At 35.0% G+C, this 25,865-nt stretch overlaps 1 protein-coding gene across 1 annotated transcript; it reads left to right on the top strand.

The window, feature by feature from the left end:
• On the top strand, positions 1–25,282 carry LOC126653489 (guanine nucleotide exchange factor SPIKE 1). Its single transcript, XM_050347393.2, has 31 exons — positions 1–416; positions 484–591; positions 709–871; positions 1,556–1,680; positions 1,885–1,997; positions 2,092–2,147; positions 2,551–2,648; positions 3,188–3,325; positions 4,321–4,632; positions 5,983–6,270; positions 8,250–8,417; positions 8,503–8,694; positions 9,622–9,665; positions 10,306–10,375; positions 10,524–10,685; positions 11,388–11,495; positions 11,679–11,716; positions 12,097–12,241; positions 14,191–14,317; positions 14,455–14,648; positions 16,665–16,795; positions 18,294–18,369; positions 18,523–18,633; positions 20,663–20,845; positions 21,611–21,754; positions 21,950–22,123; positions 22,254–22,601; positions 22,673–23,005; positions 23,260–23,445; positions 23,756–24,730; positions 24,892–25,282. The coding sequence occupies exons 2-31, from the start codon at positions 505–507 to the stop codon at positions 25,144–25,146; spliced, it is 5,544 nt and encodes a 1,847-aa protein (XP_050203350.1). The 5' UTR covers positions 1–416; positions 484–504; the 3' UTR covers positions 25,147–25,282.
• Positions 25,283–25,865: the final 583 nt, after the last annotated feature.

The following is a 25,865-nucleotide window of genomic DNA, read 5'->3' as shown; positions in this document are numbered from 1 at the left end:
CAGTGTGCGTCCACTCCAGCTATACGTCTTTTTACCTCACTTCTACTTCACTTCACCAAAATTAAAAAAACAAAAAAACTCGCACCTTACCTACTACTCCGATCAAATCAAATCCAAACCCTAACTCCATTTCCACCGGAACCCTAAATCTCTCTTTAAATGTCACCAGATTCGGCATTTCAAGTTTCAGCATTTGGTTTCATGTCATTCTAATTAAGGCAGCCAGCATTATTAATTTTACAAGGCAGAAGAAAACCCTAACGCCGACGGGAGCAGAGCCGAGCAGTTAGAAACCGGTTTCTCTCAACAAACTTTCAATCCGATGCGCCACTGCTCTGGCTCTGCATGCATTTCAGATCTGTTCTTTTTTGTTTTAAATCTTTGATTCACTCCGTCTGGACCGTTAAGTAACAGAGGTAATTGTTGGCACATTTTTCTTAACTTTTGATACGAATGGAGTTTGAAAATGCTAATTTAATGCAGGTGGCTTAGGCATTTTCATTGATGGAGAATAATAGCAGTAGCAGTGGGGGGCAGCGTTTTCGCAGAATACCTCGTCAACCGCTTGCTCGTTTGAAGTTAGACCCATTGGTGAGTGTTTTTTTGATATTGGGAAGTTGTACATTTGATTTTTTACCAATGCAAAATGGTTAATTGCTCAATGGATAGCATAAGGTTATAGTAATGTACCTCGGTTTTGTTTTGCAGCTTGATGAAAATCTGGATCAGTGGCCTCATCTGAATGAACTTGTTGAATGCTATAGAACTGACTGGGTGAAGGATGAAAACAAATATGGTCACTTTGAAAGCATTGCTCCGGTTTCTTTCCAAAACCAGATTTTTGAAGGCCCTGATACCGATATTGAGACTGGTAAGTTTGAGATATATGCCATCTATATTTAAGAGGAGTAAATGTAATTTTTTGAAATATGTAGTTAATTATATGACAAATTTAATCAATTTTAGCTTCCAATTTTACAAGTGTGTTTTATTTTGAATCTCATGAAAAAAGAGAGGTTCTAATATTATTCCATACTTCCTGGGATGAGTGTATCTACGGGCTTTGAAAATTTCTAATGAGTACAACGCCGATAAAAGAGAGATTATTTTTTAGGCAGAGAGGGAGATAACAATACAGTGTGAATGAAAATAAAGCCAAAATCTTCTAAGAAATTTAGTAAGGACATAAACGTTGGCGAAACTTTCCTTCGTACTCTCTATATTTTATCACTGTTGTTCTCTACACATCTTTATTTCATTCTCCTTCTCTTCTCTGATTATTCCAAACACAATGTTAGAGAATGAAATTTTCTAGGTAGGTGCAAAGGAAAGTTATATGTTCCAGGAATGATTGACACATCTGTCCTTTCAATGCTGGATGCTATGTGATATGGGATTCACTTCTCAGACCCAGACGTTGACCCTCCCTGTAAAATACCCTAAAGAAAATTATTTTCGTTCTTGTGAGATATTTAGCTACAGTGGACATGACAAAATTGATTATGTGATCTGCATTTAGACACAAATTTTAAAGCATTCCTTGATATTTCTGCAGAAATGCAGCTTGCCAATTCAAGGCGAACTAAGGCTGACAATATTACTGATGATGACATCCCGAGCACTTCTGGGAGGCAATTTGTAGAGGCTACCTCTGACTTGTCACAGTCACATGTTTCAAAGGTTGTACTAGTTTTATTGGCTTTTATTTTTGTTTTATTTCCACGCAAACAATTTTTAGTTGATTTTTTTTTTCTAACTTCATGATGTGGTTACTCTATTCATGTACTTTTTGGGTTAAATTAACTGCTTAACACACGTTTTTTTTCCACATTGCAATTCCATCATATAACTCCCTTTACATTTATCACAATGATGTGCTTGCAGCATTTTGGCCATTCTCCTCTGCCTGCATATGAACCAGTTTTTGATTGGGAAAATGAGAGGTCGATGATATTTGGCCAACGGACTCTAGAAACTGCAATGGCACCATTTGGCAGGTTTGCAGATATCAACATTTTGGTTTCTTTCTAAACACATTCTTATTTTATTTAGGGTTTTCACTTTCTTTTTATTGGCCATGGAGTGTCTCAGGGGATTGAAGATCTCTGTGAAAGTGCAGTCACTTTCATTCCAAGCAGGACTTGTTGGTGAGTGTCAGACGAAGCTGTCTGATTGATGTTCTGCCTATCTTTGATTTTGCGTAAATTTGCAGCTAATGGATATTAAATTTAAACAGCAATAACTAAAATTTGGTAATTTGTAAAAAAATTCATGTTCAGTTTCTTTGAACGATGAAGTTGCATTGCAGATAAAGGTAAACAGAAATAACTGTTGAGAATGATCTTTCCTTAAGCTAATTAGACAACTAAACCCATTTTCAAAAGCATTGACATGTAATTTTTCAATGTAAATGCTTCTTGTTTTTACCTGTTTCTTTTGTTTGTAAAGAGCTTAGATAGAGATTCTAGGAGTCTTAAGCAGTAATTGTTTCTTCTTTCTTTCCTTTTTTTTTGTAAATTTACTAAAATTTTGACCTGTTTTCTATCTCAGAACCATTTTATGGTACTATTTGCATATATAATAAGGAGAGAAGAGAAAAGCTATCAGAGGATTTTTATTTTTCAGTGCTGCCGACAGATGCGCAAGATGTAAGCTAACCAATATGAATTTTCTTATAATATTTACTGCAAATGAAATATTCTATGGGCATAAATATTTACATAGTAGAATTTATTGTATCTTCTATTATGATCTATTTCACATGGTTTGAAATTCTATTTATGTGGTAGGATGATCTTTGTGACTTACAAAATTATGAGATTTAGAAATTTTGGGAGGAGATATAAAGCTAAAGCTGAATCTATTGTTATATTATTATTGTTTTTAAAGTTATAAGTCAAGCTTATTTTTCTTCATGGAATTTTTTAGCACCTGACATACGGATTATATAGATAAAATGGGTGAAGTTTAATATTGAAGACGTCAGGGTCTGAACTGAAGTTTCTAAATTCTTTAAGGCTTAATGTTCGAAATGTTTGAATGTCATTTGGAACTGAAGTTCAAATTGAAAATTGAATTCCAGATGTAACATCTTTGTTTTCCTTTTAATGGTGATTATAACTATACTACTTGTATATTGATTTAATATTTGAGTTTTCCTAAGTAATTTTCTTCTCCATATTGGCAGGAAAAAATTTCACGTGAACCTCATGGAATTTTTTATTTAGATGCTCCATCAGCATCAGTTTGCCTGTTAATCCAGTTAGAGAAGCCTGCTACAGAAGAAGGCGGTGTTACTCCTTCTGTTTATTCACGTAAAGAACCTGTATGTTGGAATTTACATCTAAGGATCATATGATTTATGCATCTTTTCATAATTTATTCGTTTATTTTACGCACCTATTAATTTTACTGTTGTGGCTTGTTGATCACCAATAGTTTGTTTTTGTTGTGTCTTCTTTCATCAACTCTCTCCTGTCCATGTTCTTGTGGCTGAAAAAGTCTAGCAATTAATATGTGAAGGATCATATGATTTATGCATCTTTTCATAATTTATTCATTTATTTTACGCACCTATTAATTTTACTGTTGTGGCTTGTTGATCACCAATAGTTTGTTTTTGTTGTGTCTTCTTTCATCAACTCTCTCCTGTCCATGTTCTTGTGGCTGAAAAAGTTTAGCAATTAATATGTGGGTTTTAGTTGTTTATGTGATAGGTGATGGCCTCAAATTGGCGGTTAAGAAGGATATTTGATCAAATCTAAAACAATTCCATCATCTCTTTTTGATAAAAGAAGTTATAATATGAAACAAAAAGCAATTAAAATTTAAGAATCAAGTGCTCTAGTCCTCTTATGACTAGTATTCTATTTTTAGCCATCTGCTTAATTGTATAAGGCCTATTCCTGGGAGACAAGCGAAATATGCTTCATGGATTCTGCTTTTGTAAGGTTTGCATCGTATAAGGCATATCCCTAGAAGTTTTAATGAAAAAATGAAAATGTTCTAATATTTATGGGCATAATTTCTCAAGGGCCTTGACCTGAATGTGTTAGGTTTAAATGAGGAAGATTTAATGAGTACAACCTAAATTTATCAGTTTCAGCATTAATGTATTAAATTAATAATTAAGGTAGCAATGTTGAACAATACAATGGCTTTTTTGACTGACTATTTGCATATTTCTAAGTTAATTAGAATTGGTGTCTGGGGCTTGTTGTGATGGACTGTTGTAAGTATGTGAATCACTTATATTCATCAATCCAACATTTTGAATAAAAATTCTCATATACATTTCTCACATTCCATCTACCTGATCAGGTACATTTGAGTGAGAGAGAGAAGCAGAAATTGCAGGTGTGGTCTCGAATTATGCCTTATAGACAGTCCTTTGCCTGGGCTATAGTTCCATTATTTGATAACAGCGCTGGTTTAACTTCTGGAGGACCTGCTTCGCCAAGCAGCCCACTTGCTCCAAGTATATCTGGCTCAAGTTCCCATGAGGGTGTTTTTGAGCCTATCACCAATATCACACTGGATGGGAAGTTGGGCTATTCAAATGGAAGCTCTGTTATGGTGGAAATTTCAAACTTAAATAAAGTTAAAGAAAGCTACATGGAGGACTCCCTTCAGGTGCTATATAAGATCTGCTCTTAATATCCTTCTGCTTTCTGTTGACAATTTGCTAATCATTCATGATATCTCTCGGTGTTGTTTACTGTAAAATGTGTCTTTTTATGTCAACTATGTTCTTTTTTCATGTTTTTATATTTCAATCTTCAATTTGCTGTTTTAGAGTCGAAGCCACATCACTTTCAGTATATACCCAGACTATCAATTTTATTTCATTATCTGGGTGGGCTCTTGATGTATCCCTGGATAGCAGTGGCCATGATTCATGAATAGATTGTTTGGTTCATGGAATTAGTTTGGGACCATTCAATTAGGTTCCGGTTCAGTTTGGTATTGGCAAATCTGGTTCTGGTTCCGGCTTAAATGTTTTATTGAAAGATTTTTGGAAAAAATTATTGAAACAGCTTCTTCCAATGAAAAAACTAAGTTACTTATACTTTTGGGGTTGGAGTGAATTAGTATTAGAGAATAGAGAGTATACATGTAAAAGATAAAGAGGATATAATGGCAATTTAAGTTTAGATGTTTATGAAAAAATTATGTTCTTCAATCTTCATTCTAAAATGGTTGTAGAACTAGTTGATGTAGTTATTGAAGTGGGAAAAAAAATAATTTTATTATGAAGCTATTTATTCTACAATTCGAAACCACTGGTTCTGGTTTATGATTGCGGTTCCAGTTCAATATTTTGAGGATCCATGCTAGAATGAACTTCCTTAGGTTATGGCCTCTGAGCTGGTTACACTCTGGTTCCAGTTTTACCAGTCACAGTCAGGGTTTGACCAGTACTGAACCAGATTGGTTTCGGTGGTAAAATGTATCCATTGTGGATACTAGAAGAGAAAATTGTTAAAAATTGGACAGGGTATTATCAGTGTAAGTGGACTGCCTACATGAACAGATCCTGAAAGCATGAATGCTGTCATGGATGGAATTTTGAATGGTTAAATTTAAGTGTAAAACTTTCCTATTATAGTTGATGCAAATGTCTATTCAGATATGTTTACTATATTGATAACTGTGTTGGGCTGCTCATGCATGATGTATTTGGAAATTGTTTGTTATTTTTTGTTGAAAGTTAAGTTTTTCTTGTTTGGGCAAACTTGTGTTTTGCAAGATCTTTCTCTGTTGTTGCTTCATGGCCCGGTGCTTGTGTTTGAGCTATGTATGTGTTCAATAACAGCCTGCAATACTTTGCTGCTTAATTAGACTATTTACTCGCTTTAATTGAATTTACAACATCACATTATTACTTGATGATTTTTTGGTCATTTTATCACATAGATTGTAAATTGTGCTTTTGTTTATCTTACACTCAGCAGTGTTTGTTTCCTCCCTCAAATGTTGCAGGATCCTAAACGCAAGGCTCATAAACCCGTCAAAGGTGTTCTAAGACTAGAAATTGAGAAGCACCAAACAGGCCATGCAGACTTGGAAAACCTGTCAGAAAGTGGAAGCATGTCCAATGAGTCAATTGATCCAGGAGACAGGGTTAATGATTCCACATTCACAAAATCCCCTAGCAATGGTTCCAACTGGCCTCAGATTGGTAGCTCCAAGCAGAATATGTTTGATGGGAAAGAAAGTATTATGACTAGTCCAAGTGGTCATGGAAATTCTGAGCTTACTGCTGATTATGTAAGTTTTGCACCCTTCTTTTGCTATTGTCTTTTTGAAATCAGTCATTACATAAGGATTTTAACTTTATGTTATCATCTGCGATACTTCACAATTTGGTGGTTCCCTTCCAATGAGCCTTTGGAAATGCATAAAACTTAACTGATCTGTTGGGTTGCAAGTTTTGCTTTTCTTGTGATTTGGGTTGCAATGGGCAATGAAAGTGGCAAATATCTGTAAAGCCGTGTCAAATGCAGGTCCAATACTCGAGCGTTAATTTGGGATGTGAGAGATGATGGAGAGGCTGAATGGGAAATTAAGTTAAAGAAGCTTGATTTACTGCAGGTTTCAAGATTGTTAGGTCAAGGGCGTTTTGGAAATTTTATGATTTTCAGAAAAACATTCAGATTATTCTAGTTTCTTTAAGAGTCTTTAATTAATTGTTGAGTCATATTCATATCCTTTTGATTGATTATGTTTAGTTTTGTTCCTTTTTTATTTGGACTAATCTAAGTTCTTGGATGTGTTGGATTATTTTTCTTTAAATATTTAGGCGGGTAGTAAGTTTATTTTAGACTTAAGCTGAACAAAAATAAAGCTCCCTGTCAATTAGAATTGTGTTGTTTAATTCACTCCTTTTTTCTTAAGTTTGACTTTAGGTAACTATCAATTCTTTCTTTGTTTTCTTAATTTCTAGACCTGAAATCATACTCTTAAAATTTGCCTATGCTGACTTCCTACTATACCAAACTTAAAAACATATTTCTCAAACTTGTCCTGCATCAAGTTGAACTTTTACAGATAATGGTTAATAATCTTAAAACATTTATACTTTTAGTAAAAGGATAGATTAACTACTACCAATAACACTGGCAATTTTGTGTCCTACATACAATCACTTTGAGTATAAGATGCTTCTTCCAACGAGAAACTATCATAGAATGTACATAAAAATAAGAAAAGGGTGGTAGGAGAAATCAAATTTCCTTTTTTCTGTGCTGGAATTGTGATCTTTGTCATGAAGATAGATGGCTCTTAAACCTTGGAGGTTCAGGTAATATCCAAGGAAATAGCATCCTTGGTTTGTTTCCCAGGTGTATAACATAATCTTTCTTACTGTTAAATTTTCCAGTTAAATCTAAGGCACTGTTTGGATTGAGAATTTTTAGAGTTAATGGATTTAGTAAAATCTATGAAGTCGAAATCTATGGAATGTGTGAAATCCATGAATTTAAAGATTCCATCTTAGATTGAAAATAAAATCAGTGAATTTATAAGGATAATTTTGGAATAATAGAATAATAACAATCCATCACCCATAAAAATAATAGATTTAAACTTTTTCACTTCCTAGGTGAGACTTTAAATGAAGGATTATGGAGGATGTTAATTCCTAGGTGAGACTATTTTGTTCTTCTTCTTCTTCTTCTTCCCAAGTGCCTGGATCTGCTTCTGATTATTCAGTTGATGCTGCTGTGGTTGTCAAAGTGCATGGTTTTTGAGTGTTCCACTTGTCTTAAACTACTGTTATCTAAAAAAAGAAAAGATTTAACTGGTAATCTTGCCTTGATTAATTTAGACTTGGAAGGATAGGTTGTGGGCTTTGATAGAATAGCATATCTTTTTGCGTAGTAAAAGTTGAATAGAATAAATTTTTTCTTGAATCCCTCTTACACTTCTTTGGATAGCCTGGGGAAAACAATAGATAAAGCTTTTAATGGAGAGCACAGAAAAGCGTCCCCTGCTTTCAGAGCAATTCAGCTAAGGACTTAGGTTGCGGTCTGTTCTATAGGCTTTTTCTTTCGCGCATGCTATTGATGCTTTTTTGTGTCTTATAAATGATTCTACATTTTCTGATTTCCTGTTGTTCTAATCCCCTCTCTTCTTCTGAGAAATGGATCAACCCTTCTTTGTTTATTTTCTTTGTACCTCTTTTGGGGTTTATTAACAAGAACATAATATGTAAACGAAAGTCTAAATGTCTATTAATTGACATGCAGTTCCAAGCTTTTGACTTCCGGACAACAATGCGAAATGAGCCTTTCTTGCAGCTTTTCCACTGCTTATATGTTTATCCTTTAACCATTACTTTAAGCCGAAAGAGGAATTTGTTCATCCGAGTGGAACTAAGAAAGGATGACGCTGATATTCGTAGACAGCCTTTAGAGGTGATGTGTAATATTCTTGGATATTTAAGCGTTTTGGTTTCAAAATTATAGTTCATTTGTTTCATGTATTGAGTAATGTTGCCAGGCAATGTATCGAAGGGAGCCAGGAGCATCACTCCAAACGTGCACTCACACACAGGTCGCTGTTGGCGCTAGAGTGGCTTGCTTCCATGATGAGATTAAAGTATCACTTCCTGCTGTATGGACGTCTTTTCATCATCTCTTGTTCACTTTCTTCCATGTTGATCTTCAGACAAAATTGGAAGCTCCAAAGCCAGTAAGTATCATTTATTAATCTTTTCCTTGCAGAGTTATGTGCACTTACATTGATGCAAACATCCTGATAAGTGATATCTCGGATGTTATATTTATGTCACTTTATTTTGGAATCTAATTTTTATGCATGGGAAAATATTATTTGTATGCCTAAAAAGCAAGTAAACTTTTGATGCTCGAATGTTTTTCAGCTGAAATTATTTGTAGTCATTCTTGTTTTTATTACAAGATAATATATTCCTAAATTGTAAAATGTTTAACCTTCAATTGGATTTGAAAAGAGGAACCATTTCAAACGACTCTTTCCTCTCACCCTAAATGTGATATTCTTTGAAAGACTGCAACAAGACAAAAAGGTGGAGAAAACTAAGTTGATAGTGGTAGTTCATAGCCTACTTGCTTAGACTATACCAGACTAATTTATTTTTTTAGAATTAATTCAAATTTATTTATGAGGCAATTAAGATGCTCTTTTGTTATTTGTATTTAGCAGATTCTTTTTCCTTGAAATTTAAAGCCTTAGTTGTAACTATTAAAAAGTACTAATAATTTTTTCGCTGTGTTGTTATTTTGTTAGAATTCCTTGACAAGAAGATGTTGGCTAGATTATTGCAGTATCTTTTCATGCTAAAAGAAATTAATCAAGTATAGCAGAGGAGATTGACCTGCTTACACTTGTAGCCTAGTTCAAACTCAAAATGATATGTTTACTCTGAAATATTGTAGTAATTTAAACTTAGTTTCATTTTCATATCATGCTCTTACCTGCGAATCTGGATTCTGCTGGCTGATCAGATCTAACATTTTGTTGATTTTTTTCCTGCGTTTCATTACATGTGGGTTTTCCTCTTTTGGTTTTCGATAATGTTGCCATGGGTCTTAGTTCTTACTATGTTGGACTGACATTTCTTCATTTATTTTTCTTTAGGTGATAATTGGATATGCAGCACTTCCACTATCTACACACGATCAGTATGTAAATTCTCAAATTTTTTCTTCCTTTCATGTATTCTTAGAAAAAGAAAACTAGAAGTACAGTGCTTGCTTTTTCATTTTCTTTTGTATGCTTGATTGCTGGTTCTTCTATATTTCAACTAAATAGATACCGTGCTGCATGAGTTTCTATAACTGTTCATTGGAGGATGCTTAAAATGCTCAACCTCAGAATGAATTCATCAGCCTTACAAAAACTGACTACCTATGCATCCCTTCTTTATAATTTGATAGAATTCTCGCCTGTTGATTTCTTCCGGTTCTTCTAAATTATCATTGAACTTTAGACAAAGAATTGAACAACACAAGTCAGCAGCATTATAGTTTTAAAAAAATTGAACCTCAATTTACTAACAATTAGCATATGATGATGCTCGGAAAATTGTTCAAAGGTGCTATTTCATATGATTGTTTGAGCCTTGAGGTATGGGCTTGATCTTATTTTATCCCTTGTGATCTGAATCTCCTTTTGAAATAGAAGCAGCAAGTTTGGATTATTTTGACGAGTTTTGGTGATTATGCACTTATTAAAATTTTCACAGGTTTCAGCTATTTTTGTTAGCAAGTACCATTTTGGCCAATAGGCACTAAGAGGTTCAGCAATTCTAACTGTATTCAGGTGGAGATCTGAAATTTCTTTACCAATCATGAAAGAGCTGGTTCCACATTATCTCCAAGATATTGGCAAGGTGTGTTGAGACAGACGTATATGTTTTTAAATAGATACATTATTTCTTTCCTGTTTCACTCTTTAATTATATTTTTTAAGATGATGTTTACATCTTTTTGAACTCAGCATGGCCCTAGCCTTTATTTTTATTTTTTGCGTTTTGGTAGGAGAGGCTGGATTATCTAGAGGATGGAAAAAATGTTTTTAGATTGCGCTTGCGACTTTGTTCGTCCTTGTATCCAATTAATGAGCGCATTAGAGATTTTTTCCTTGAATATGATAGGCACACCCTTCGAACTAGTCCTCCTTGGGGATCAGAACTTCTTGAGGTATGATTCTAACCCTTGCATCATGTTAGTTACATTTTAGATCTCCTTGATCATTTTTGTAAATTGTTTTCCTACATAAACTATCCGCTTCTTTAAATTGTTTTGAACATAGATCAGTCTGTTGTTTAAGATCCATCAATTTATTTCAGTACCATATAAATTATGACAAACAAGTGCTTACCATATTTGATGAAATACGATTTTAAAGCCAGATGGATCTTCTTCTTTATCCTTTAGTTTTATGACACCCTGTTGGTCTAAGTCAAACTGAAGTTTTGGGATGGTGAAAGCCTTGAACTTTGGATTTGTGGACAAGATTTTCTCCCTTCCATTTTTTTAAATTGCATCCCTGAGTTGTCCAGAAACTGTTACAATTGAAAGATGAAATACCTACCTTTTCAGATGTCCAAGAGGGTTTATCTTGAATCTAATTCGAAAACCATCAATGCATCTGTCAGAAACTGACAGTTCCTTTTTGATAGATTTAAGAGGTCTTTTGCTGCAATGGATTTTCAATACTTTATTCCAATTATACTTTTGACAGAAGTCTCTTCTATGTTGCAAAGAAATCATAGTTTAAAGTAATAAAGGACCATTATAAGCTTAAGCTGTAAGGAGTTTTAATAGTATGCTTTAGGGTATGAACATTTTAAGCATGTGTATATGGTAAATTTACTCAAGTTTTGTAATCGTCATATGCAGGCAATTAACAGTTTGAAGAATGTCGATTCCACTGCGTTGCTTCATTTTCTTCACCCTATTTTGAATATGCTTCTCCATCTTATTGGTAGTGGTGGAGAAACTCTACAGGTATCTTTGTCTGTCTTGTTGGGAGGTGTCGGCATACATTTTGTCCTTTAACTTGCTAATATCTATCTTTTGAGATGATTTTTAGTAGCTGCTCTGGTACATTTGCTTGGATGTTTAGTTGTTGGTCTTTTTATTTTTTCTATCCTTGGGTTCTTAACTCGATCATCACATTCTTTCTTTCAGGTTGCAGCCTTCAGAGCTATGGTCAATATCTTAACTAGGTGTGCTCCTTACTCATATTATCGACTTGCTCTCGGGCTTAATTATCATCGATCATTCTTTTGTACTCTCTAAGTATAAAACTTGCTTAGACAGATTTTAGACTTTAGAATGTTGACAATTGTCTGCGAAAACGTTTGCATTTGTTAAAATGAAGCAGAAGGATCTGAAGATAAAAGGATTGCAGGCTGATAGACTCATTTTTCTTTTTCTTTTCATCAGTGTCTTTGTGATCTTGGCAATACAATTTGTGTTATTTGATGGAGTAAATTTAGTGTGAATATATTCTACTAGTTATTTTTGGCAAAAGTATCTAAATATATTAAAGCATCTGGTTTCATTTTGAATCTGGTCACTAATAATACTTGGAGTTTCCTACTAGGGTGCAGCAGGAATCCGTTGATGATGCTGAGCGAAATCGTTTCCTTGTTAACTACGTCGATTATGCTTTTGATGACTTTGGTGGTCGTCAACCTCCAGTATATCCTGGTTTATCTACTGTGTGGGGAAGCTTGGCTCGCAGTAAGGTGTTGTATACCAGTACATACATGTATAAGACTTGCTAGTTGGAAACATGGTTATATGTGTGAACCTTGATTATTATTGCTTTATAGTTATTTGATTTATTTTGTTAACATTTTTTAATCCGACTGCGTCTTGACCCCTATCCAATTTTTGGGCCAATTCCCCCTTTGTACTACCAAAAAATGAGATTCTTGCCGAATCCGAGTTTGCTACTCCAACCATTACCAAACTAATAGTGCAGCATTTTACCTATCCAGAATCATTGTAAGACTGAGTTGTTTCCTTCCTACAATTGTAGCCTAATTCCTGATAATGACCAAGCTAATTTCAGACAGAAAGTCTTGACAACGTAGTCTTCCTTCGGTAGTTGGAATTTTAAATATTAGATTAAATGTTGAGCAAGTTACTCTGAGGCCCCTCACATATGTCATAATTTGGTACAGACAATTTGATACGTCACTATCAATTTTATAAACTATTAGGGGCTTGTGCTAATTTCGTGTGCTGTTACCATTAAATACGAATGAAAAGACCAAAATACCCTTTATTCAAAAAAGCCACCCAACTCTGTCGCCACAGTTGACAAACCTAGACAAATGTCTGGGTTCCTTTCGGATGAACAGAGGCTCGTCGTCTGAGAGATGAGGAGACAGATCTGTTCGTCTGAGAGACGAACACTTCGTCTCGGACGAAGAGATTCTCAGACGAAGAGATTCTCTTCGTAGACGAACAGATCATTGGGGTGGCAATGGTGCATGCAGTGGTTGCCGGCGGAGTGGTTAGTAAGATGGAAGGAAAAAAGTACTAATTAATACCTGAGTTCTATTTAAATTTAATATGATTCAAGGGTACTTTTGGGTTAAAAGTTTTTCATTTAATCCTTGACTATTTTTTCCCTTTGACTTAATTTAACAGAAAAATATTAACGGAAGCCCCTAATCGTGGAATTGAAAGTGAGGTACCAAATCGTTTGATTTTCAAATAAGGCGTGCCAAAATTTTAATTATGACATATGTAGGGGATCTTAGAGTAATTTGTTCTTAAATGTTTCTTCAGGCATTTTAGCAATTTTTTATTTTGTACTGTAGATTAGTATGTATCCTTAGAATTCTCATTTCTGGGAAACCATCACTATCCAATTTTTCACTGCATCTTGGGGAAAGTATTGGAGCAAATTACTCCAAGGTACCTCACATTTGTCATAATTCACAGTTTGATACCTCTTGTTTGAAAACCAAACGATTTGGTACCTCAGTTTTGATTTTGTTAACTATAAGACCCTTCTGTTAAATATAGGTACTTAATCGTTAACGGAATGAAATGTGAGGTACCAAATAGTTTACAAATGAGGTACCTAATCGTTTACATAATTGAAACTGAGGTACCAAATCGTTTAAATAATTAAAACTGAGGTACCAAATCGTTTGAAAATAAATTTCAAATTATTAACGGAACTAACAGAAGGGCCTTATAGTTTATAAAATCAAAACTGAGGTACCAAATCGTTTGATTTTCAAACAAGAGGTACCAAACTGTGAATTATGACAAATATGAGGTACCTTAGAGTAATTTGCTCAAAGTATTATATGATTCTTAATGACATAATCTTTGTGTCATCAACTTCATTTGATCTTGTATTGGAGCATGGAAAATCTCCTTCAAACCTTTACAATGCTGAAATTCCCACATGCAAAAGCTCAATAAATAACTGATTTTCCTTCTCAAAATTGGAAATTAGGAATAGGATTTGGTTTACTTCTCATTGTTAGAAACATGCTTTGCTTGAAAATAGCTTTCTCTGTTTATAAGTGGTTTGGTCATTGTAGGATAACCATGTATGTCATTGTTTGATGCATATGTGATATATTTTTCTGCTCTTCCATCTATCTCAGAATTTCTCTCCTCTTTTCTTTCTTTATGAAGAGTTGCTTACAGCTTGTCAATTCTGCAGGCTAAAGGCTATCGTGTTGGGCCTGTATATGATGATGTTTTGGCAATGGCTTGGTTTTTCCTTGAGTTAATTGTCAAGTCATTGGCATTAGAACAAACTCGTCTATTCTATCACAGTCTTCCACTAGGTATATTAAATGTTACAGAACTTTTAGTCAGCATTTGTATGATACATTTTAGCTTTGAAACACAGTTGCAATTAACTTTTATACATGATAATTATCCTTTTTTTTGAATTGTAATGATATTTACTTTTGTGGTATAGGTGAAGATGTTCCACCAATGCTATTAAAAGAAGGTGTTTTCAGATGCATTATGCAATTGTATGATTGCCTCCTAACAGAAGTCCATGAGCGTTGTAAGAAAGGCTCAAGCTTGGCAAAACACTTGAATAGCAGTTTGGCCTTCTTCTGTTATGATCTTCTGTCAATTGTTGAACCTCGCCAAGTGTTTGAATTGGTATGCTTTATATTCAAGTATTGGCTAGTCAATTAGTTTGTAGACAATATGTCTGGTGTGGGTTTGACTAGAAAGAGACAGGACATAATTGTTTATATGAGAATGGGAGTATAAAGAGAAAACAGAGGGGAATATTGAACCAAAGAATGCAATGTATAAAAAATTCAAATTTATGAAGAGAGAGCTGAAAATCAATAATACTATTTTTGTTCAACACATAGAGCATAGTTATTAAAGGCGCGCCTCAGGCGTGCCTCAGGCGAGAGGCGACTCAGGCGAGGGCTGAGTCGCCTCACATGGCCAAAGGCGGGCGATGTCACAAAGGCGACCGCCTTTGTCGCCTCAGTTGGGAGGCGAGAGGCCAGAGGCGCTCGCCTCTGTGATTTCAGGGCTGTTTAGTGTTTTTTTTCTAAAAAAATTAAATGCTAATCTGTTTTTATGGGCTTTTTAAGTGTAATTAAGCCCTAAACACATTTAAAAAAGCTGTTGGGCCACCTTTTTAACCTATTTTTCTAATATTTTAACCTAGTATAAGTATAATACTAGATTAACAAAATTAGAAACACAACGATACATATTCCAACTCTTCTTCTTCACGCAAAGACTCTCTTTTCTTCTTCAACGGGTCCTTTCTTCTTCAAAGCCATTATTGCATTGATAATTAGTTATCTTTTAACTTAGACTTTAATAATTTGATTAGTACTTTTGAACTTTTGAATTATATTTGATTTTTTTTTTAAAATGCATAGGGTTTACATAATATATATATATATATATATATATATATATATATATATTAATTATTCGCCTTTTCTCCAAAAGGCTTTCGCCTCGCCCCACGCCTTGCGCCTCAGGCTTTTTGACCCTTGTCGCCTCGGGTCGCCTTTCGCATTTAATAACTATGACATAGAGTATTAGCTCTTAAATTTCTTATGTAGAATCTGTTTTCTTTAATCCTTTTTTTTTTTCATTTATGGTCTAACTAGAAAAACATGTTCCAGCTGTATTGGCCATTTAACTTTAGACCTTTTTGAAATATTTTTAGACATTGCTGTAGCTTAATATCAATCAAGAGTGACCATATTGAAACCTGTGAAAATGCAAGTGCCAAGGACTGGATGGGTTTTTTCTTTCTCGTAATTTTTTAACATGAACAAATTATAAATTTCTTTCTAAAAGTTGAAACTTAAAAATTGAAATTATTAAGTATTGAATAAGTTCTCTTTAGCTGAGCGAGAGAGATCCAGCCATCTTGAGATGATACAGTTCTTACCACCTGTCCTAAAAAGTCATAGGATGTGACTTGAGAGGAAGTTGCATCTCTATTATTGTCTCCCGATCAATCTTAAACCTAGTATTTTTGTATGAGGTATACTCGTCCATTTTTCCTCACATACTTTGATATTTTAAATTTTTCCCTAAGTTCTTATCTAATGAGTTAGTGTGGAATTATTGAAGGATTTTATGGTTGACACTTGAGAGCTAATCAAAATGTATGTCCTGGGATAGGATTAAGAAGTAAACGTTTGATATGATTTAAGCAAAAGTAATATCAGAATTCAGGAAAAACTTTTGGAGGTTATGAGTTTATTATGATGTTGCAAATAAAAAGTGATGGACTGATTGCAATAATGCCTAATTCCTTGATGACATCACCTGAGTATGGGTGAGGATCAACTAGTTACCTGTCAAATTAATGGCTTAAAATTTTACACTCATCAAATGAATCCTTTTTTTTTCGAATCCTTCTCGCTGAACCTTTGTTTCTTTTTTCTTTCTAATTATGTACAAACATCATATACGTACAAGTTAGACTACTTTTTGACATGACAATTTGTTGGACCTTTTCCAATAATGAAAAATTGTTAGCTTCTCTATCGTCATTTCATGTTTGGTGCAGATTGTGCCCCAGTAGATTTAAAAGTGGAATTTGAACTGAAAGAGGGGCTTTTAGGTATTTGTTGTTGTCGCTTGTTTTATAGCTAGCATTTGAACTTACTTTTTGTTCCATTGCAGGTATCCTTGTACCTGGACAAATTTTCTGGAGTATGTCAATCAGTTTTGCATGACTGCAAGCTTACCTTTCTGCAAATTGTATGCGATCATGATCTTTTTGTGGAAATGCCTGGGAGAGATCCCTCAGATAGGTAGCTTAATAGTCAAATTTCTTAATACACTTCTGTGCTATGAAATTTGGCATTGTAGATAAGCGGTGCATTTTATAGCTCTATATCTTATGTTTCACAATGTGAAAATTAGAAAAACTAAGTATTTTCTTTGATAACATGCAATATGATGAACTGCTATGCTCAATTTGGTTGACCTTCACAACGTTTGGGTCATTAATGCATCAATGGGGTCATCAATAAGAAGTTGGTAGGCAAACCTTCTCTCTTTTACTAGTATTTTTGGGTTCCTCTTACCCGTACCAACATTATTAATAAAGTCGGTAGCATCAAGGTATTACTTCCCCAAAATTACTATCTAAAATGTGATGTTGGGAATTGTTGTAAACAAAGATGAAAAGATAATTGAGGAAGAAACTTCCTTGCATTATTTAGACTGTGATGTGTCACAAGCTGATAGAGAATGGCCCTTGGAAACAGACTGCACACTTTATTAGAATTTGGAAGAATATTTGTCCTGGAAACTAACACATCACCCTTGCTGTGTACGGACACTATTTGATAGATCCAGTCCTCTCACTGAGCCCTCATGATGCACAATGTTCAACTTTGACGAGTCTGCTTTCCAGACATAGGGAAAGGGAAATAATTTTACATGGAGATATGAAGGATCCAGTGTCAATATTTTAATGATCGCTCTTTAGCAACCTAATGTTCAGATTTTTGCAACAAATCTGAGAAGCATCACTTGTTAAAATTTTGATTTCTAGGCTTTGAGAACTTGAATTTTCAAACTTCTGTAGTCTAGAGTACAGTGGAATGAAGGATCCTTTAACATTCCAATGACATGATAGAGTTGATGTTGCCTTGTTGTATTTGATGTTTTGATCAAGTTTTGCAAATTTACTGCTTTCTTTGACTCATCCTTAGCCATAAATCTTTCAGTGCAGGATGCTTTAACATTCCAATGTCATGGTAGAGTTCACGAGTGTGTTGCCTTGTTTTTGTATTTTGATGTTTTGATTTGCATTGCAAATTTCGCAAATAAACTGCTTTCTTCGACTCACTCTTAAAAGTTAAATCTTTCTTTTACTTACTCTGGGATACAAGTTCTTATATTTTCCCCTAACATTTAGACAATGCTGCATTCTACAAGTTTGCATGTTGATGCTTCTGAGAAGTGAGAATCTCATTGCAGTTTTTTCTCTTTGTTGTTGTTGTCTAAACTTAATTAATCATTATATAATGTATATATGATCCAATCCATATGTTCCATTGAGGTAACAACTATTCTAATTTTTTTTCTCTTTGCAAATAATAGATATCCCTCTTTATTTGTTATCCTTCGAGGTTGATGCCATCTTGTTTAAAATTATTCAGATAACATGTTTTCAAATCAAATTAGAAAAGATGCATTGACTGATGCTTAATTTTTCTGTTGTGTAAATTCTACAAGTCAATTTGGCTTAAGCATCTGTACTAATGTTTGCTTGACCATGTATTAATATTCACATTGTAGAAACTACCTCTCGTCCATTTTGATACAAGAGCTTTTCATTACATGGGATCATGATGATCTATCTCAACGATCAAAGGTGAGTTCTGTACAAGGTACACCCTAGTGTCCTTTATTTTAAACAATGCTTTACTAATTTGTGTGCACATTCACAGTTAGTTCTTTGTTATTTGTGTGCATGTACATGTCTGCCAACTAATGAGTAATGAAATTTGCCTTTTGGCATACGCAGGCAGCTAGAATGTTGGTAGTTCTTCTATGCAAGCATGAGTTTGATGCTCGGTACCAAAAGCCTGAAGATAAATTATATATTGCCCAGCTATATTTTCCTCTTATTGGCCAGGTCCCAGCAATCTAAAATTTTACTCTTTATTTTATTGATAGATTCAACTGATCTAATTTCACTTTTACATTTTGTTTACTCCCAACTCCCAAGTTATATCTAATTGCATTGAATTGGAACTGGCTGGGAGTTGATGCATTTATCTTCCTTCATAACAATTGTATGCATAATTGTTAATTAATTAATGCATAATTTAGTGAAGCATTGTGAAATTAAAAGCATTCCGTTTAATTGTGAGATTGCATCATGTTTTTTATTGAACGAAGGATCACTTTACCTCCTCAGCTTAGCACAAAGTGAGTTTTATAAATATCATAATCTACTCTAATTAAACTCTAATTAACCATAATCAAACACTAATTAATACAGGGCCTTTTTGAACTTTTTCAAAAAGACTTAATTTTTTTTTTGATTTCCGGCGAGGAGGAGCTCCCTCCACCTCACCGGATCGGTCTGTTCTTGATTCAAGAACAGATCCACGATCTCCTCTTGAAGGAGCTGCTGCTCCTCACTGGAGCAGCAACTCCTCTTCTCAGGCGAGGAGGCGCTGAGAACGGAAATTTAAAAAAAAAATAATTTTTTTTTGTTAAAAATAGATTATATGGGGGTTAAATTGATATTTAAAATTTTAAAATTAAGAGGATTAAATTGTGTTTTTTTAATTATTAGGTATTAATTTAAAATGTTAAACAAAAATTAAGACCATTTTAAACTTTTTACCATAAAAAACCATCGTGGAATATCAAACTCGGAAAGTGTATCTCACTCTCTTAGGTAGAGTGGGGAGGGGTGTTGTTGTACCAAATTTGACAAGTTCAGGGTAAAAGTGATCCTGTTTTGCTAATTTGGACGTTTTTAATACTTTGTGCCAAGATCAGGGGTAAAGTGATCCTTCGTTCGTTTTTTATTGTTTACGTATATAAGTGCACTTACTTTCCTTTTTAAGGATCTCCTGGACATTGCCTACATTTGAATGAATATGTGGGACTTATCTTTGTCAACTCTGCAGCTTCTCTCATAGAGTAGCTCAAATTGAACTCTCGATAGCCTTTCTGCTCAGAGATTTAAATCAGTCGTATGTGAGAGATTCACAACTGTGTTAGTAACAGTTCTGACCTTTTGACACTATAATTTGTTCATGGACATAAATTAAATTATCAAATGCAACTGCAGAGATTGAAGATTTAGCCTTACTACAATAAACAAATCATAAATATTTCATTTGCAAATTTGAACTATAATGAAGTATTAGAATCCTATTGGAAGTAAACACTCCTGTGAGGAGGCTTTATCTCCCTCCTTTTCTTTTCGTATATTAGTTTTTTCCTATTCTTTTGTTATACGGTGATGGACAGTTCTCAGAAGCCTGTAGGAAATGTAATGTCAGAGACTTGGGCCATTTTCATGGAATGTAGTGCCACCAACTCGGATAGGCCCATTTGGAAGATGAAGATATTGGAGGATACTCCTTTGAACTCATATGACATGAATTTCAATTAAGAATAAGATATTTATATTTAGTATGGTCAAGAACATTTTCCTTTTTATAAATTTTCGTAGCATGTTGCTCCAATCTCCCAATTGTTGGCTCATGAGTAAGGATATCCGGTCTTTTGAAAACCTCAATGATAAGAAATGACCTATATATATATATATATATATATATATATATATATATATATATATATATTATCCTGCGCGTTTACTAGATACTGTTAATTTGTTTCCTAGGTGATACAAGGAAGCAATGTTTGCATAGACAATCCTTGATGTAATGCTGATGCCTCTGTAATCTGTTTTTGTTTTTGTACTAATGTTATAGTGCAATAAATTCTATTCGTTGGATTAATCTGCCGTCCAGCATTTTCTTAGTTAGTTATTATGCCTCCTACTTTCCAAAGTTTATTGCTTATAGTAATGGAAAAAACTGGAATAGGATGCTCTCTCATGGCCTGCGGTGTTATATTCGCTGTTAGTGTCTTTAAGTGTTCCACACTTTCTTGAGTATTTTTTTTATTCGTGTCTGCAGATTCTAGATGAGATGCCCGTGTTCTATAACCTTAATGCTGTTGAAAAGCGTGAAGTGTTGATTGTTATTCTACAAATTGTGCGCAACCTGGATGACACATCACTTGTTAAGGTGTGGCAACAAAGCATTGCTCGTACTAGATTGTTCTTCAAACTGATGGAGGAGTGTCTTGTTCTTTTTGAGGTTAGTACACTTCCTGAATAGATTATTTTACTCTTGTTCATTTGTTGGAGATAGTTGTTTTTTTTTCTTGTTTATTTGATGTAGATAGCTATTTTACTTATTACGAACACAATATTGAAGCTTAACTATTTGATGTGGACAGTCCCGCATGCATCACATTTATCATTATAGATTTTCTTTTCTGTTCTTACTGTTTTGCAATGCTTGAGAGGCTCCCATCTGGAAATTGAGCCAATTTTTGCTGTCTAATGTAGAAACTGTCTTGTACCCTCAAAAACATACACCACAGACCAAAAGTATATGAAATGTAGCATTTAACTAATAAAGATATTTGAGTACAATGAAGTCTATTTACATATCAATTGGAAGAGAAGCTATTCAACTGTATTACTAGGATTATGGTATAGGGTTCATTGGTCAGCATTAACTTTTAGATGAGATGCGCTAATGTGGTAGCAGGGTCTGCTACTATGTACCATTGTATTTTATCATTGGTTGTTGCTCGAACTGTAAATATCACTTGTTACTATTCGAATGCTAGAAATATGCCATGTTATGTGATTGGCAGATGGGCACCATATTTGACGGGCATTTCTAGTTTGCAGCCTGGTTTTCAGATTTCTTGTTATAATATGGCCGATCTCATTTCTGAAAATGGGTATTGCTGTCTTATTACTATCCATGAATGTTAGACGTGTTATATGTTTGAGTCACTACTATTATTTGTTTCACCCTATTACTAATTCTGAATAATGTATTTTACAGCACAGAAAATCTGCTGATGGCATGCTCATGGGTTCTAGTTCTCGCAGCCCCATCACAGATGCACCTTCTTCTCCTAAGTACTCTGAAAGGCTCTCTCCTGCAATTAATAACTATTTGTCTGAAGCATCACGACAAGAAGTCAGAGTAAGTCTTTTTTTTTCTACCTCTGGGTTTCTGAAATTTACACTCGTTATGCATAAAGAATTGATCCTTTCTATTCAGTGCTCAATATGTACGTCTTTCTCATGATGTATAGCTGTGTTTCATGTGGCTTAAAAGTTTTAGCTAGTAGCATAATATGTTATATGTTCCTTGGTGTTCTGAATTTTGGTATTGCAGACTCAGGGAACACCTGATAACGGATATCTGTGGCAGAGAGTAAACTCCCAGTTAAGCTCCCCTAGCCAGCCATATTCCTTGAGAGAAGCTCTTGCTCAGGCACAATCTTCAAGAATTGGAGCTTCATCCCAAGCACTTAGAGAATCATTGCATCCAGTATTGAGACAAAAACTGGTGCGTTTTGTAAAATTTCATTTCTTTTAAAATGCAAAAGCTCTCATTTGTTCATATACTATTTTCTGGCTGAACTCTATGCATATGCTAATCATAATTAGGCAGCTGATAACCTTCACATTCACTCCAGGAGCTTTGGGAAGAAAACTTGAGTGCTGCTGTGAGTCGTCAGGTGCTGGAAATTACTGAAAAGTTTTCTGTAATGGCAGCGTCACAAAGCATTGCTACTGACTATGGAAAACTTGACTGCATCACCGCAATTTTCATGAGCTTATTCTCTCGAAATCAAGCCCTTGCTTTCTGGAAAGTGCTGCTTCCTGTTTTCTACAATGTCTTTAATCTTCATGGGGCAACATTAATGGCAAGAGAGAATGATCGATTTCTAAAGCAGGCTGCTTTTCATCTTCTTCGCCTTGCTGTTTTTAGAAATGAAAGTATCAGGAGAAGAGCTGTGGTTGGTCTCCAGATACTTGTGAGGGTACGCTTTCTGGCTTTTTGGACATTTTTGGTTTTATATCCGAACATTAAAATTTTCTTTCATTTTTGCAGAGCTCTTTCCATTATTTTATGCAAACAGCAAGGTTGCAGGTCATGCTGACTATCACATTATCAGAGTTGATGTCTGATGTGCAAGTGGCTCAAATGCGATCAGATGGAACACTGGAAGAGAGTGGAGAAACACGGCGTCTGCGCAGCTCTTTGGAGGCAATGGCAGATGAGTCTAAGAATACTAGCCTATTGAAGGAATGTGGACTACCTGAAGATGCATGGGTGGCAAGTTTTGATAATTTATCAGAAAATCGGTGGTCTTGGTCAGATGTGAAATCTCTCTCTGATAAGCTAATCCTGGCCCTTGATGCTAGTCTGGAGCATGCACTTTTGGTAGGTTCTTACAACTTACTGTTTTGGGTATTGCTACCTGGTCATGCTGTAGCATGATTTCTACAGGGTATGTTTAAATTGTCCAGGGATTCTGCAGTTACTCTGCACTTGATGCTATGTAGTCCTTCCAGAATGGATCTGGATGTGTTTGCAATGCCCTGCTTCCTCTCTTTTCATTTATCATACATGAGATATATATGACTATATTCCATTGGTCTGATCCAGATTATAACTTGTGCTGCAATTTTTTACAGTCTTCTGCAATGACTCTTGATAGATATGCAGCTGCTGAGAGTTACTATAAACTTGCAATGGCATTTGCTCCTGTACCTGATCTTCACATAATGTGGTTGTTGCATTTATGTGATGCTCATCAGGAAATGCAATCCTGGGCTGAAGCTGCTCAGTGTGCTGTAGCTGTTGCCGGTGTTGTAATGCAGGTGATCTTTAATTCTGCATGATTGTAGTTCATCTACTTATCCGCTTTATGAAACACATATCATCAGTTGATAAAAATGAAGTCCTGAATAACCTACTAAACAATCCTCATGTCTGTTTCCAAAGCAGAAACTTTGGAAGTCCATTACATTGTTTGATTGATTGATCTCTTACATGTTTTAATCTCCTTTTGGCCCACTGCGTATAAAATTGAATTGTGCTGTTGATTTATTGCATGTTTGATCTTTGTCAATAATTTCTTCCAAAATATGGCATATGCTTTTTGCTAATAAGTATTTTATTTTCTCGTAGGCCCTTGTTGCTAGAAAAGATGGTGTTTGGAGCAAAGATCACGTGACTGCTCTCCGTAAAATTTGCCCAATGGTCAGCAGTGAGATCTCTTCTGAGGCATCAGCAGCAGAGGTGGAGGGCTATGGTGCATCAAAACTCACCGTTGATTCAGCTGTTAAATATCTACAGCTTGCAAATAAACTTTTTTCTCAAGCTGAGCTCTTCCATTTCTGCGCAAGCATTTTGGAACTTGTAATTCCCGTTTACAAAAGCAGGAGAGCATATGGACAGCTGGCTAAATGTCATACATTGCTCACTAGTATCTATGAATCAATTCTTGAACAGGAGTCGAGCCCAATTCCGTTCACTGATGCCACATACTATAGAGTGGGGTTTTATGGTGAAAGATTTGGGAAGCTGAATAGGAAAGAATATGTATACCGAGAACCCCGCGATGTACGGCTAGGTGACATAATGGAGAAATTAAGTCATATTTACGAGTCTCGGATGGATGGCAATCATACTTTACACATCATACCTGATTCTCGACAAGTGAAGGCAGATGAACTGCAGCCTGGAGTCTGCTACCTCCAGATAACTGCCGTTGATGCGGTAATGGAAGATGAAGATTTAGGAAGTAGACGGGAAAGAATTTTCTCTCTTTCTACAGGAAGTGTTCGTGCACGAGTCTTTGACCGCTTCTTATTTGACACCCCTTTTACGAAAAATGGTAAAACCCAAGGAGGTCTGGAAGACCAATGGAAGAGGCGAACTGTTCTTCAGACAGAAGGTTCTTTTCCCGCGCTTGTTAATAGACTTTTAGTGATTAAATCTGAATCTCTCGAGTTCTCCCCAGTGGAGAATGCAATTGGGATGATTGAAACTCGGACAGCTGCATTACGAAATGAGCTCGAGGAGCCTCGTAGCTCTGAAGGGGATCAACTCCCACGTCTCCAGAGTTTGCAGAGGATTCTTCAGGGTAGTGTGGCAGTTCAAGTAAGTATTGTTTTTCTATCAACTTGATATGCTTCAAATCTCTTATCTTAACTAAATGTTTTTTCTTTTCTAGATGCTGGATCTGAACTGTTTCATTTTGACTTATTTCTATACGCAAGCCTGATAATCTTGATTCTTATTGTAATATGCAAAATTTGCAGGTAAACAGTGGAGTGTTGAGTGTTTGCACAGCCTTCCTGTCTGGTGAGCCAGCAACAAGGTTACGATCACAAGAATTGCAACAGCTCATTGCTGCGCTCTTAGAATTCATGGCTGTTTGCAAGCGTGCTATTCGTGTACACGGTAGATTGATTGGGGAGGAGGACCAAGATTTTCACACACAACTTGTGAATGGATTTCAGTCTCTCACAGCTGAATTATCCCATTACATCCCCGCCATTCTTTCAGAGCTCTGATGACATTCATCACTCACCTCTAATTTAGTTTCTTAATGTGTTTAATGTTAGATGCACTAGAATTCCCCTTAATTTTGTGAATATTTGTGTATGTAATGTACGTGTTAAGCCAATCATGTACCTTGTTCAAATTTTATTATTCTGTGCTAGCTTCTGCTTGGTTAGGTGAAACCTAGTTATAGGGCAATTAAATCAATATGGACGCCATAGGAAAGATTTATTATTTATAAACAAATAATGATATATTTCCTCTGTCTCATTCTAATTGAGAAAATTCTCATTACATATTATTTAAATTTTTTTAGTAACTTTACTTTTATATTTTTATATTAAATTAAATGCTTCACCGTTTTTTAAAAATATACTTTTAAAATGTATTAATTGAGGAGGGCAAAAGGAGAAAAGTAGTGTGAAAAATATTTTATAAATAGAAGTTCTCAAATAGAATGGAATACTCAAAATAGAAAATTTATTCAATTAGAATGGGACGGAGGGAGTATTAATTTGTAATGTGCATGCTATCATAATGAAAATAATTCATAGATTTTTATAGATTGTTGAGGCTGTATTGCCTCTCGAATCATCGAACCTTTTCCTCGTACGCATTTGGGTATTGGCGTCTCACTTCCGTACCACGTACGTACTAGCCCACTTGTCAACTCGTACAAAGGGGTCATAATCGTAAATATAATAGCCTAACTTAGGGCTCATACCCCAAG

Source organism: Mercurialis annua, linkage group LG6 (genome assembly GCF_937616625.2).
Source record: "Mercurialis annua linkage group LG6, ddMerAnnu1.2, whole genome shotgun sequence".
Lineage (NCBI taxonomy): Eukaryota > Viridiplantae > Streptophyta > Magnoliopsida > Malpighiales > Euphorbiaceae > Mercurialis > Mercurialis annua.
This window is presented reverse-complemented; position numbering and strand designations above follow the sequence as displayed.

Bases quoted from the DNA above. Each gene is read 5' to 3' on its own strand.
- LOC126653489 (XM_050347393.2), top strand. From the start codon at position 505: ATGGAGAATAATAGCAGTAGCAGTGGGGGGCAGCGTTTTCGCAGAATA. The intron at 2,649-3,187 runs GTAAGCTAACCA...CCATATTGGCAG, and splicing joins TGCCGACAGATGCGCAAGAT to GAAAAAATTTCACGTGAACC. The intron at 23,006-23,259 runs GTAGGTTCTTAC...AATTTTTTACAG, and splicing joins GTCTGGAGCATGCACTTTTG to TCTTCTGCAATGACTCTTGA.